Consider the following 14732-nt stretch of genomic DNA (forward strand, 5'->3'; position numbering starts at 1 on the left):
GTCAGATCTAAAGTCTCTGCGTGCAACTCATTATACTCACAGACTTGAGTCCCCATCTCTGCAGACAGGTGATGTGATGGAGACTACATCCAAATTATACAGTCTATGGTTAGCACCAACAAATACTACAAAAACATAAACCTGAGGTGCAGGATTATATAAAATAATTTTATATTAACTGAGATACAATCAGGGCTTGACATTAACTTTTTTGCTCACCAGCCACTGTGACTAGTGGTATCCCTGAGTTACTAGCCACCCAGTATTTTCACTGGCCACAATTTGTTGTTGGATAATTATGTTCAATATGATTAAAGCCGATGATGACATGCTAAAGTTTACTTAAAAAAGATTTACAACCTCTTTAAATGTAAATGACCCCTATGCACACTCAAAACAGACTACATCAATGTTAAAATCCAAAGGTCCTTAATCAGGTATTCAGCTCTGATAAAGTTGTGTGTAACATGTGCTCTTTTCATATGAAAATATGCAGTCTATTAAGACATAGTAATTAAAAAAGTAGTTTGTTATTGCTTATAATAAAGTGGACACTGACAGACACTGTCTGCTTAAATATTTAATAACGATTGTAATCAGAAAATCATTTCTTTTTTTCATGAGAATGACAGTGAAGGAGAGGTAAATTAAAATTCCTCAGAGCTTTCATCATCAGAGTCATCTTTTTGCTTGTCTCTCTGCTCCATGTTTGAGATAAAATTCAACTCGCCAAAGTGGCCAGTGGGAGCGGCGGTGTTACCAGCCACTGCCGAAATCCACCTGCATTTGGCCTATGGCCGGTGTTAATGTCAAGCCCTGGATACAATATTAATTTTATTTTTTCCCATGAGGGCATCTGGTCCTCAAAAAGTCTGCTGAAAAAAATGTTGGCCCTTGGACAAATATAGCTGATGACCCTAGGAGTAGAGAAATGATACTGCCATCCTTAATGACGACAGCACCTAGCTGGGCCACCCCATTTCAACTTTTTGTTACCGCCCCTGTTGGACCCGTGTCCCTGTCACTTTCAGTTTTACCAAAAATGATTCAAGGCAAAAATATTATAGGGTTTTGTAGGCTGCTAAAGTTGTAGCAAGTTTTATCGACAACGTACCGAGACGGGACATGACGTCAGACTGCAGTTAATAAACATACCACCCACCCCTCGCCATCTTCTAACTGGTAACCGGCCAGAATAAAACACTGTAACGTCACTCAGTGTGATCCGTTACCTGTTTAAACCGCGGGTTTAGATAAACAGAACAATGAGTGATACCGATGATGGAAATTACACGGTGCGGGTAAGTAAACGCGTCGTATGTTTAAAATATCTCCTTTTCTCTTCTCCCTCTGTGTGGCTGCAGACAGACAACACTAACGTTAGCTAATGTGACAGCTCCACTTGAGCCAATGTTAAAACGGTAGCCGAGATGATCTGTACACGCTGTCTTGCTAACATTAATTGCGTTATGTGGGTGGATAACTGTTCCTGTAATGTCTCAAACAAGCGAATGCTTTACAAAGACTACTGTGAAAGTGCTGTACATCAGCTAGCTTAGAAATCCCAGGGGACAGACCTTTCTGTTTTTTTCAGCCTGTCCTATTTGTGTGAATGATATATACCACACCTGACTCATTGAACACATAATAACAACAAAGAGCCGACGTACAACTTTTAAAACCTACTCTTTCTGAACAGATACAACTGTTGTTAAAGCTGCCCTTGTTGCACATAACGTTAACTAAATATATCTTCATATATCAGCATTTCATCAACTAAGTCTTCACGTCCTCAGTCACTCTTCCTTTCCTGCTTTGACCCTCTTTTTTTTTATCAAAATGAAATATTGCTATAATACATTGAAGCTGTTCCTGTTGTTCTTGATGTAAATCTGCCCTGTTATCTATTTTTATAACTCAATGTAGCAGCAATGTAATTGTATGGAGGCTCTAAGTATACATGGATCTACACACTTTACTTTCTCTGCTTTCAGTTAGTCACTTGAGATATTGACTTAATGTATGATGATAACAAGAGCACAAAGTAAACAAATAGTGAAATGGGTCCACTTCAAGAAAACAACCTCAATTACATGTAATCAGTGGGCAAATAAAACACGTAGATTCACGTTCACTTCGAGCCTTCATATAATTGTACTGCATTCCTTTTTCATTTTATCGAAGTCATTTTTCTCTTCCTAAACCTATGATCTTAATTTTTATTGAATGTTCTTTTTTCATTAAGGTTATTGATCACGAAGGATTTGAAGAGTTTTATCCAAGAATGATGAAGACAAAATTTCAAGATAAAAGAAGGCTAATGAAAACATGTAAAGAGCAGGACGTAGAGGTGGAAAGGGAGGAAATGTGACGGAAGACGGGTGTCAGATAGGAGCGCTTGCAGTATAATGGCTAAAATGAAACTGGTGACAGTTTGGGTGAAGAAAAGAAAAACCTGGAATCAGAAAAAGAGAAAAAAGAAGAACGAAGAAGGATAGAAATCCTGAGAGAAGGGAGTAGCGTGTAAAGAATCTGGAAGAATGAATGTGTCCCTAGGTTAAGTAAATACACTGTTTGTGTCACAAATGTCTTTTCTTTTGAAAATGCATGTTTTATTTTTACCCTTTAATGACCCAGGTGATATGAAAATAAACCTGTCTTAGACATAATTAATATAAATGGCTAATGAATGTATACCAAAGATTGTTGTATTGGAACGATTAAGTTACTAACTCTTTCTTTACAGTAAATAAGATGTGCTTTTTAGACAGGTGTACTGTCTGTGTACAACATACCCCTCTGCTCTGTTTTATTATTGCCTGTGCAAGAAAGTAAATGTAATCATCCATGAGGAAGTTGTTAACATGATGCCCTGACAATAGGGGTCACGCTCCCCACCTAAATCTGATCGTGGTAGTCCGGATCGGGTCAAGTCAGAGAGCAGGTCCGGCTCCCTTAGCCCATCCAGGGCCTCCGTGCGCTCTGAGTCCAGATCCCATTCCCGTTCAAGATCTAGGTACGTTGTCACCAAATTATTAAAGCTTTTGTGTTCAATAGCTATTGCATTAAAATTCAAATATGTGGTTTAAGGTTTCTCTGATACTAACCTTTTTGTTTCCTTCTATTAGGGATGGGTACCAAATTAGATACTTTTATGAGTACCCACCAAATTCTGTCTATAGTACCTGTACCAATTCACGTGAAATCAAATGGTACCATGTTAAGGTACCTAAATGCATCCTTGTGACTGTGAGGGAGTGGAAGAGTAGGAGATTTTCTTTACTGGACATGAACACAACATTGCAACTCTATACATTGAGAAATAACTACCGGTATGTTAAATTGAAAAACTTTCAGATTTTATTATTGAAAAATTAATGTTTAGTACTACACAAACACACAAAGTACTAAAAATTGGTACCGTTGAGTACCGATTGCCAGGTACCAGGCATCGGTACCATATCGTCTTAAGTTCAAAAAGGTACCCATCCCTACCTGCCTTGCATTCTTTTTGTGCCATCAAGTTTTTCCACCTGTGCTCCGTCCTTTTTTTCAGGTCTCTATCAAGAAGGCGCTCAAACCGGCGCTATAGCCGGTCACGCTCCCATTCCTTTTCCAACCAAAGGAAGTCCCGTTCCCATTCCTACAGCCCGGAATACCGTCGCAGGAAGAGCCAGAGCAATTCCCCCATGTCCAGCAGGCGTCGTCATACTGGCAGCAGGGTGAGTGTGATGGTAGGGCAAAGTACAATATGCCATAAAAAGGGGAAAAATAATGTTCGAGAGATTACCCAAGTAAATCTCTTTGCCCGAAACCTGTGAGGTCTTTGCATGGAGTGTGGTTTGAATAATGAATTAGAGAAGCTACAAATGGCTTCCCCTGAGTTTTTCAGCAGTATCTCTTTACTTGGAGCAAATTTTAGGGTCTCCAGCATGCTAAATGACTTAAATTTATTTTACTTAGTGTGTTTGAAACATTTGATTATTGTTCTATTAAAACATAATCAAAAGGATGTAAGAACTTGTGTGACACTTTGAGTATAGAGCGTGTTGTGTCTTTTTCCAAAACATGTGAAAGTGTTGTGTCTTTTTTTTATGTTTTTGTTTTTCAACTGATGCTGTGGGAAATCACAGCGAAATGACTTTTAATAACCCTTTTTTATTAACCCTCCCCTCCTTTCATTATTTCAACAGAGCCATGACAACACAAAAGACGCATACAGTCATGGTGGTGATGCTGATGTTAGGGTATGTGGACATTCTAAAATATTTTAGGAAAGAGCGATGAAATGTTTGAATGTGGGTCAAAGGTGCTGCTCTCAGAGTCGAACATTTTTCACTGATTCTGAGACGTGCACTGAATTTTGGGTCATCAGCCACGTAACCTAAATAATTTAATAGTCTTTATTCATTATATTAAACAAACACACCATATGTAATGATGTGTGGATATGAAAGTTTTCCTATAAGCAAATTGTGCTACTTGTTTCATAATGATAACTGGCCATCAATGTAAGATTAGACACCCTAACTTCTAAAATTTAGTAGTGCACCAAATGTGAAAGTAAGTCTGATGTGGTGTTAAAACAGCAGTACAGTCTATGGCTGTTTCTTGTCTCTGTGGTTTTTGCATTGTAACTCTGCATGCCTATATTTAAATAGAGAGAATGAGATATAATGTTTCTACATTGTTGCTTGTGGCCCTTCCTCTTCGAATGTCTTTAGAACAGCTGCATGAGCAAACCGCACATTGCTGATGTCTCTGAGCGATGGTATAACACTCCCACGATGCCTACATTTTCTCTCACAGTTGATCATAACAACAAATCAGTTTGTCCAACAGGTGACCTCTCCTGCCCACTAAAAACTCTTCTCTGAATCAGCAGTTTGATATAGAAGCTTGGCAGCATGAGAGTGATACAACACAGCAGTTAAACATTGGCTCCTGACATTAGGACACGACACATCATCTGTTAATGGGCAAATACTGTGTCATGTGCTGATATTTAAGCAATACATCAGTGCATCCTCCCCCAAGATGTACGCTTTCTAACACTAAATTTTTGTTTATATCAATCACGTCTTTTTTGCACCACAGTAAAAGCAGAAACTGAAGGAGATTTCCGTAACAGCGGGAGACCAATGAAGTGATTTTGTTTATTGTACTACCCTATAATCTTTTTGAAAGCTGTTCAAGGCGTTATTAAAGCTGTCATAGTTTACCCACTGAGCACATATTGTTTGACAATTGAGTGTTTGCAGGGTTTGTTGCCCTGCTGATGAAATGTATAAAGATTTTAATTCCTTAAAGTGCTAACCCTAGCATCTGGCATGATTGTAGGCCAGTTACAAGTGATAATGCATTTTTTTTTTTGAGTGCTATCTCCCCTCCTCAGCAGTTTCAATTAACCAAAAGCAGCCATAATGAAGTTCTACATTAAATAAACAAGGACGCTTCTTTGGCACAGTGTTGTTTTCTCTGTTTGAGCTCCAGATAAATATACTCCTGGCTATTTGCATAGTGCATTTAATATTTAAATAAAAAAGAAACATGTTTTGCATCTAGTGAATAGATTTTTTAATGCAAGTCATTAGCTGGGTAGAAGCTGAAAGCCTCACCACCAACCCTGACCCTTATTGTTGACTGTTCCAGGCAAACCCTGACCCCAGCACATGTTTGGGTGTGTTTGGCTTGAGCCTGTACACCACAGAGCGTGACCTGAGGGAGGTGTTTTCGCGCTACGGTCCTTTGGCAGGGGTCAATGTGGTGTATGACCAGCGCACAGGCCGCTCCCGGGGTTTTGCCTTTGTTTACTTTGAAAGGCTTGAGGACTCCAAGGAGGTAAGGGAGATGTTTTGGTGTTAATTACTGGTTGGAAACACCTAATATTTGGTCTGGTCCAGAAACACATTTGTTTTCTGCTTTGTCAGGCAGGTAATTGCACTCATCTGTTGTTGTAAAGCACAGAATATTTGCTCTGGCCACAAAAATAGACAACAAAGGAAAAGGGGTTTTATTGCAATGTGGAATCTGGTTTGTTTGAACAGTTTTTCTATAAAACTCAAGGGCTGGTCTGACAATCTAGATGCAAAGGAGAAATTAGTTCACTTAACATAATTTAAAATACAGCTCATACTAATAAATGCCTCATACTGTTTGGAACTATGTGTTTAAGTCCATGATTTAGACTTTTACCCTCATTTTGCTAAATTAAGGTGTGATTACATGGGTTCACCACTAGGTGTCTGCCTTGCCACAATCAGCTGGCAATCACGCATGCTGAAGCAAGCAGTAACAGCGTGTGATGCAGGTGGGCCTTTGAGAATGAAATACTGCTCATCAAAAAAACCTGTGATACTGTGATAACATGTGTTTGTAGGCTGTGGAGCGGGCCAATGGCATGGAGCTGGATGGGAGGCGAATCAGAGTGGATTATTCCATCACCAAACGTCCACACACCCCCACACCAGGAATCTACATGGGCCGTCCAACTCAGTAAGATCAACACTAGAGTCAAAGTTTTCTCTCTGTGCTCTTTGAAGTGTGATCGTTATTTGTTATTTGATGTGCATTTTGTTTGTTGTTTTTCACAGCAACCTTAAAATCACAGCCTTGTCTTTCTGTCCTACAGTAACAGTGGTAGGGGTGGAGGAGGCGGTGGTAGCAGCAGGAGGGGCAGAGACTTGCATTATGATCGCGGGTATGACCGTTGTGACCGATATGATGAGTATGATTACAGGTATAGGTGAGTATACATTTGTGCACATTGAATCCCAGCTGGGGGGTTACTCTGGAGAACATGTCTTGTGTGTTGTCTTCTTGCAGTCACAGGCGCTCTCCGCCACCTTACTACAGTCGATACAGGTCTCGCTCACGGTCTCGCTCCTACAGCCCAAGTAAGTGTTTAGAGAATGCAAACAAAAGAAATTGATGAACAGCATCTGTTGGACCACCTCCTGACATAAGCCAGACTGCATTACAATGCATTACCAGATTTATGTACATGTATTACTAATGGAAGCAGGTCTATTCTGAGTAACAAACTTACACCTGAACTAATCCATATATCATTTCTTCTTTTTGCAGGGCGATACTAAGTTGTCTCTCTCCTCTTGGCGCTCAGCTTCCCTCCAGTAACTGATGGTGTGTGATTTATCCGTGGGATCTGTCAGGGAAATTTCAATAAGCATGTGTTTATCACCATAGCTCTTAAGTTACTCTTGTTTACAAGCAATACATGTCTTATTTTTTAAAAGTTTGATTCATCTGAGTTGAGTGTGAGCAAAGAACTACAAAAACCACTCATAACTGTTGCTGCCTCATTGTTCAATTTGCATCTTTCTTTTGTGTTTTCTGCAGCAATACATTCTTCTGTCACATGAGTGAATTTGATTTATTGCTCTGATCACTGCTGTTGTGTACAATAAATGCACGAAAATAGTTTAATAAACATCAGGCTTGATTATAACCTGAGGGAAATCAAAAGCATTAATAGATTAAAGTCAAAAATGTAAAAAAAAAAAAAATGTAGGATCCACATTGCTCAACTTTGTTGCGTTAACAGAAGGAACTACAGCCACATGTTCCTGTTAGGGCCACAAACACACCTGTGCTTCACTCACAGGATGTTTTTCTCTGAATACTCCATGACAAACACCTTCCTAGTAAAGTAAGTAATTAGCCTGTGAGGTGGCTTGTTTTAACTGTGGTTTGTTAAACAGTTTTTGAACTGGTTTAATTTAGTGCCTGAAGTTTCTCTTTTACAAACTGTTTTTTCATACTTATGCTCAGGAACACACCCTCAAGACTATTCTGTGTACAAATGTAGGTGTACCTGAAGTGGGTTGGAAAAAAGTAATTTTCAAGCTTAATTTCTAAATGTTATATCGCTGAAATTATTAATCAAATCTCTTTATCCATATCTTAGCCTTAACCTATAAGGTCTTTAAATTTAGACCAAAACTTCATGGAAGTAAAGATTTTCATGTTTAAAGTGATGTGATGTGGCTTCACGTAACAAGAAACTCTTTTCTTGTGATTTTTGTAACCTCAGTCTTAACTTTGGTGAAATTTCTGTAGTTTCTTGTCAGGAATGATTTTTTTCTGTGCTTCTTTCCTCAAGCCCTCTAAGGAAAATGTTTTCCAAATCATCTGAAACACTTGTTTTTCAACCTATATTTAAGAAATACACAATACGCACAAAAAGATCTTAGTTCAACTCAGCAATAACTGAAGTGTACTGGTACGTTGTGCAAGGAGTTGATATTCTGCTCGGATTCAGTCACTTTTCTTGTCAAGGGAGCCGTGTTTGAGTTTCTCCATTATCATGTTCAACTTTTTATGGTTTGTTTCTTTCTATGATAATAAAACAGAAAAACAGAATTAAAAAACTACAAAGTTTGAAGTGTGTGCGCTCACTTTTTGTCCATGAAATAGAGGTTGAGCTGGTCAGCTGTACAGGTGGGAGTTGATACTTTAAGTTGAGTGGGTGAGGTGAGAAAACAAGATGATAGTTTCACAGAAGAGGACCACCAGCAAGATGTCCATTTCAAGTTTATGTTCACAAATATTTTAGGTAACTAATATGAAAAACAAAACAACCCTATGTGTGGGTTTGATTCAGTTAAGGTGACATGATGAAAACATGAAGAGAAGAACTTTAAACAGACTTTTATTGGATGACTTTACATTACAGACACAGATTAGACGACAGGAAGGGAACAGACAGTTTTCTGTATCAGAGTAGACATTATTTAGGCTCATTTCTCTGCATTTTCACCATGACAACAAAAAGCTCAGAAGTAAAATTAAGTTCTCATGGTACAAACACAAAACAATAGCATAGGGTTCATGTGACTGATGAATTTCACCTAAAGAATAACACTGGATAACATTAACCAGGGCGGCTCCACAGTCTTTGCATAATGAAAAGCTAAAAGCAACACAGTTACAGTTCAGGTCTTTATATGCAAAACTGTCCTGAACTGTGTTGATGGCATCAACCAAACATGATCTGTTTTCCTCCAGTATAAGATTCAGGTTCAGATATTTCATTCAATGGGGGCAAACAAGATCTAAAGCCGAGTGTGCTAATCACAAAAGTAAACTTGAAGAAATGGAGCTCTCTTTATCTGTAGACCTTAGCCCCAATAGTGCGGCACTTCATTCAAATGGGGTTAATAATCACTGCTGACAAGTCATGGGGCCCCTCAGAGTTATGCATTCATTCACACAGACTCAGATAATTCTTCAGGTTCCAAGGTAACTACTCACTGGAGAGATACAAGGGTCAAAGTTTGAGCTCTGTCCCTGTAAAAGTTCAACACACAAAGACAGACTTTATTAGACAGATAAATAAAGATAACTTTGATTATTTCTCTTCAAGGGTTTGTATGCAAAACTAAGATTATTTTTTCCACCAATTAATCATCTAGTGCCACCACCTCTTTGTCAGCAAGTTTAAAGCACACAACAAACAGGTTCAAGAAAAACTGTTTTTCACTTGGTTTGATGGTTGTGTTTCATGTTTGGTTGGGATTCATGAGCTTTTTTTTCTAAACTGAGATTTTACAGATGGTTCAGGTGACATGACGGGAGTCATCCACCAACAGCTCAACCAGTAGGGGATAGAATCTGAAGAAAGCTACATTATTTAGAAATTATGTAGCATTAAATCTGAGGGGTTTAACAGGTTCTGGTACAATCTTAAGGGAGGCGTTAACTATAAGTTGAAGAAAACAACTACTTCACAAACTGTTGACTTTAGGGAGTAGAAACAGGCAATGCACTTTTACATAACATACTTTAATCTCCTATTTTCTGTTAGATTTGTATGACAGCCATGCACTAACAGGGGTAGGATACCTCAGACTTCTGAAGCGTTAACGTCACGTTACTGAGATGACCTGAGTAAAACTGGGATGTGCTTTGCCAACTTACAGGACAATGTCTGAAGGTTAACAAGCTGCATGTGTATGTATTCTATAGAGCATGGAGGGGAGGAGGAAGGGGGCAGGCAGAGGAGAGTTAAAAAAAAAGGACTTGAAGCTCCCAACTCAGAGAGCAGTAAACATGAGGCTCCACTTGGAACAACAAACATTTACAACTGTTTGCTATTTCATCAGCACATGCTCTTTATCTTCATTTCCATACAGAGCTCCTCAGAGACACAAGATAGAGCATTTTTTTAATTTAACACTTCCAGCCACTTAACTGATGGTTTGTTCAAAAACTTGGTGAAACATGATTTATTAAAATTACACTTTAAGTTTTTTGTATTTATCTGTTTACACTTTTAAGAAATGTGCTCAGATTCAGTAAAAAAACAGCTCTGTACGAATCCAGAAACCTCAAAAACAGTTTTTTACACTACACACCCTACAGTAAACACTTTAATATATTTATGATGCATTTGAAAACTATTTGCAACTCTTATTAAATGTGTTGCTCTTAAATACATCTCAGATTTAAATACAAGACAATCAACAGGCTGCAGAAATGTCCATTTAATCTACAGCAAGGACTCGGGTTACAAACTGTGACATCCTCCTCACTTATCTGTCTCACAAACCACAACTTGTTCCCAAAATCATCAGGCAATTACCTGATTCCCTCCAGCACTTTTTATTTCAGCCCAGCATTAACTTAGAGTCAATAACAAATGCCCTGAAACAACTATTTTATGAAACCTTTCCAAGCAAAGCTACATAAAGCGAGCCATTCAAGAGCTGACAAACCACAAACATTTTGAATTTAACACAATTTCGTGTAAATTACAAGTGTAAAGCACAAGTCATGTTTCTCACTTCTTTTGGAAACAGGATTTTGAAGAAATTGATTACTTATGAGCCTTGAAGAGAAAAAAAAAAAGCTTAACACAAATCACAGAGAAACTAATCAACCAATATTTTAAAACCATACATCAACAGTAGCCTGATGAGATCCAACAGAATAGAGACATTTGCCAAAACCTGAGTATACAGTAAGGCTGCAATGTAAGACAAACTCTTCAAATATTCATGTGACTGAGCGTGAAAACCCCCACTAACATCAGACTTTTTGTACTGCAAGAACACGTGGTGAAAATCTGATAAAACAGCCCAAACAACAAATGAAGAAATTTGGCTTAAGTCACAAAAAGGCAAAAATCAGCAAATGTCAAATACAAATATGTAAATATTTCTGTTGCACAAGAAAAACATGCTCAAAAACAAAACGTAGTGTCACGTTTTTCTTTAAAGCACAGTGCAGTGTGTGTGACGTAGTATGTGCAGAAATTATTTTATATAATTACTAAGTGCAAATATTTAAATAGCCTACTACAAAATAAAAGGATAATTGCTGCCACTTGTGGATCTGAACAATAGTGTGACGGTAACTACGCCAGGCTGCAACTTTTAGATTTTAAGTGTATTCCAACCAAATAAGAAAGCAATTATTTATCAAAAAAAATTAATTGACATTTAAAAAATCCCTCAGACTTTGAAGGTGTACTTTTTCTGTATGATTTTCAGGAATTTACTTTATTTTCTAAGAAATGCTGCAAGTGGCGAGAAAACGAGAAAACTGAAGTTTCTGCAACAGCATTATTCTTTTTTGAAAAAATATAGATATCAGCTGAAATATGTGTGCATTTATATACATTTCAAATGTAGCATGTACTGGATATTTCAGCTTGAAGAAATGTTTCTTAAAATGTGTTTTGGTGGGGGTACAAACCGCCATTTTCTAATGAGATGGAGGGTGTCATCCTACAGGAGAGTCTGAGAGCACAAGCAGTTTTTTCTGTCTTTTTAAGCCTTCATGAAACCTCTTGCTAAAAATAGAAAACATGTGTCAGGATCCCCCCTAAAAAAGTCCCGCATAAGCATTGATAAGGACACTGTTTCCATTAGTTAATGTTACTGTAAGGCTCCAGATTCTGCTCAACATGGCGCACACCACACTGCTCCCTGACTGTGTCCGAAGCGGTCAGTCAGTGGATTTAATGGTAACAAGTCAAGTGGAAAGAAAACATGGTGAAAGGTTAGAGTCGGCTGAGAATAAATAAAAAATAAAAACAATCTCACCGGAAACCAGAATCCCTTGATTCAGTGCAGCCTAAGGGCTTTGTCAAAGAGCCTCGCGCTTGGCGACGTAGACTATCTACATCTTGGAGTGAGGCCAGCAGCTCAAAGTTGGGCTATAAGCTGCGTTTTACTTAAACAATCTACCTCCCTCTCCTCATCTTTCTCTCTAGAAATATCCCAGACTGTGTTTCACCAGATCGATTTTGTCGGTGCTTGTTCCTACACTGACATTAACCGCAGCAATCTTCCCACATAGGATGCAGTCTGGTCTGAAACTTTATGTCAGTTTTTTGCCCCTATGGAATTTGTCCATAGCGAAGGGTCCAGAAACTGGGGGCGGGGAGACTTTCTGTACATTCCTCAGCGATACATTCACTACTCCTCCTGCAGAGAGTCCAGTGTGCAGCCACACACGCAGACAGGCTGCAGCCATGCAACAGTTCGTTAAAACCGACCAGAAGGAAAGAGCACTCACATGACTGCATTTTACATCCATACGTTCAACATACCGTGAATACTGAACAGTGCAAAAGTGAGACTGATGTGTTCATGTGTTTTGTTATTTAATCCGCGGTAGAAATCAATAAAGTCAAATGAAATGGGTTATAAAAAATTGTATGAGCATTATAGGGCCAGCGGAAGCTGCTCAGGTTTTATTAAATCCGTGCATTTGTCCGTACACAGAGACACGTGTATGCAGAGTCTGTGGAAGAACTTTAAGGGAACTTTTCTGACGCTGGAAATTGAAACAAATTATGAGACAATTTAAAAGTAATAGGAGATGCACCGAGAGTGTCAGATAAAAACTTTCTTTCATCCTTTTATCATCTGATACATCTATAGGAGTGGACAATGAATGTAAACACTATCTAAACTTCCTGAAAAGTAAAGCAGAGTTCTACAAAGTTTCATCGACATGGCTGTCGGTTCGTACTTCGTTAGATCTTTATGGTTTATGATAACGTTCAACAGATGAAACACTGGGAGAAATGCATAATTGGCGCGCTGTTTCATATAGAATAGTCGAGCAGAGCAGCCAATGAATGAGCGCGTTGAGGCCGAGCCAGCAGCAGTAGTACGGAGCAGGCTGAAGCCCTCTGATTGGTCGGTCTCCCCAGCCAATCAGGGAGCTCTTTGTGTTTGCTCAGCAGCAGAGGAGTAAACCCACTGAGACAGCCATGGCCCCACTCTGAGCCAGTGGCAGAAGGGCCCACTGACTCCACACTGCTTTTTGTAATCTGTGTCATATGAGTGTGAACACGGGCAACTTTTTATTATCAAACAGTGCAGAGACACAGAGCTAACACTTTAGCTTCATTTAAAGCTTATGAAATGATAGCAGGGGCATGTGAATGTTAAACTCACCTCAACTTTTAAACACTTTTTCCCCCACACCTAAACAGTGCTCAGTGCAAAAGACAATAGCAAAATCAAGCTAAAGGATATGGGTATTGTTAGTCACAACAATAAGCTGCAATATAAACATTCAAATGAGATTGAATCAAAGTATCATTTTGTAGCTCAATTGTCTCTTTTTTTTAAAACATGTGTCACTTCCTGGCTTTATTTCCTATTTTGGTTCACAACTCATAACTCTCATATGACAGCTTATTACTTGAGGCATGTGGCATTGCAAGTGCCTTATTATAGGATCTTAAATCTGATCTGTAACTGTTTGACACAATACATTGTAGATGTGCCAAGACCAATTTGTACTGTTGCACTGTTTATTGAGTACATACCCCATTCCAAAAGTCAGAAGTCTCAGTCAAAAGAGATTATGATTAAGGTAAACTTTTAATATTACGGAAAAGGTTTAAAGAGTTTGACCCAATTGTATGTTTATGAGCTCCAAAAATCCACGACTGACGCACACATGTGCAAAGTTCTGTGATACAGGTCATTTTGTGAGAATTTTTAGTTCTTTTTTTATGGTGTAAAAAAAAAAAAAAAAGTTAAATCTGTTTTTTTTTCTCATATATCCAAACCAGCTACCAACACTCAATGTTGTCCATCAGTATGAAATGTACAGCCTGAAACCAGGTATGCAATTTTAAGAAAAAAAGCAACTTGGTAAGCTTAACAGAGGAAGAATTTCACAGTGCAGTACTGTTATAGATAGATAGATGGATAGATAGATAGATAGATAGATAGATAGATAGATAGATAGATAGATAGATAGATAGATAGATAGATAGATAGATAGATAGATAGATAGATCACATCTCGAAAAGATATTGCAGCCTGCGCTGTATCGTCCAATTCACATTACTGCTTCATGAGGAGGGGAGGAGGGGTAGAGGGTGGTGTCATAAATTTGAATAATTTTGAAGTGACCATGCTGTAGCAGAGTAGGCTAAAGCCATCAACAGGTACGGATTCAGCCACCCACCATGTGAATATGGCCGCCCGCTGCAGCCTGCACCTCGCTTGCTCGATTAGTCTTTGTCTGTGATTTACAAAAAGATCTTACTGACAGTTGTGTAATATTATAGACTTCAGCACGTGCTTGAATCTAGCTGTGCATTGCATAGGACGCTAGGGGCACTTTAATGTAGGAGACCCCTCCCTCTTAGAGTAAATGGAAGGCTATGCCGGAGGTATGGAAGGGGGGGAATACGCCATGTGCACGCCGACCGCATGGTCGAGGTTTTCTCGATTTCG

General features: G+C 38.7%; 1 protein-coding gene across 1 annotated transcript; it reads left to right on the forward strand.

Annotated features, from left to right (window-relative positions):
* The first annotated feature begins 1135 nt into the window (after positions 1–1135).
* On the forward strand, positions 1136–7526 carry tra2a (transformer 2 alpha homolog). Its single transcript, XM_074687388.1, has 9 exons — positions 1136–1301; positions 2883–3016; positions 3557–3722; positions 4194–4247; positions 5653–5841; positions 6380–6495; positions 6632–6745; positions 6826–6896; positions 7087–7526. Exons 1-9 carry the CDS (start codon positions 1266–1268, stop codon positions 7095–7097), a joined length of 891 nt encoding a protein of 296 aa, XP_074543489.1. The 5' UTR covers positions 1136–1265; the 3' UTR covers positions 7098–7526.
* Positions 7527–14732: the final 7206 nt, after the last annotated feature.

The sequence above is a fragment of the Halichoeres trimaculatus genome, unplaced genomic scaffold, assembly GCF_033239565.1.
Source record: "Halichoeres trimaculatus isolate MK-OKI-2021-1 unplaced genomic scaffold, fHalTri1.1 fHalTri1_scaffold_14, whole genome shotgun sequence".
NCBI classification, from domain to species: Eukaryota; Metazoa; Chordata; class Actinopteri; order Labriformes; family Labridae; genus Halichoeres; species Halichoeres trimaculatus.

What these genes read in the sequence shown, in the direction of transcription:
- tra2a (XM_074687388.1), top strand. Translation starts at nt 1,266, where the DNA reads ATGAGTGATACCGATGATGGAAATTACACGGTGCGG. An exon ending in GTGGTGATGCTGATGTTAGG is followed by an intron (nt 4,248 to 5,652) that starts GTATGTGGACAT and finishes TGACTGTTCCAG; the next exon opens with GCAAACCCTGACCCCAGCAC. An exon ending in GGCTTGAGGACTCCAAGGAG is followed by an intron (nt 5,842 to 6,379) that starts GTAAGGGAGATG and finishes ATGTGTTTGTAG; the next exon opens with GCTGTGGAGCGGGCCAATGG.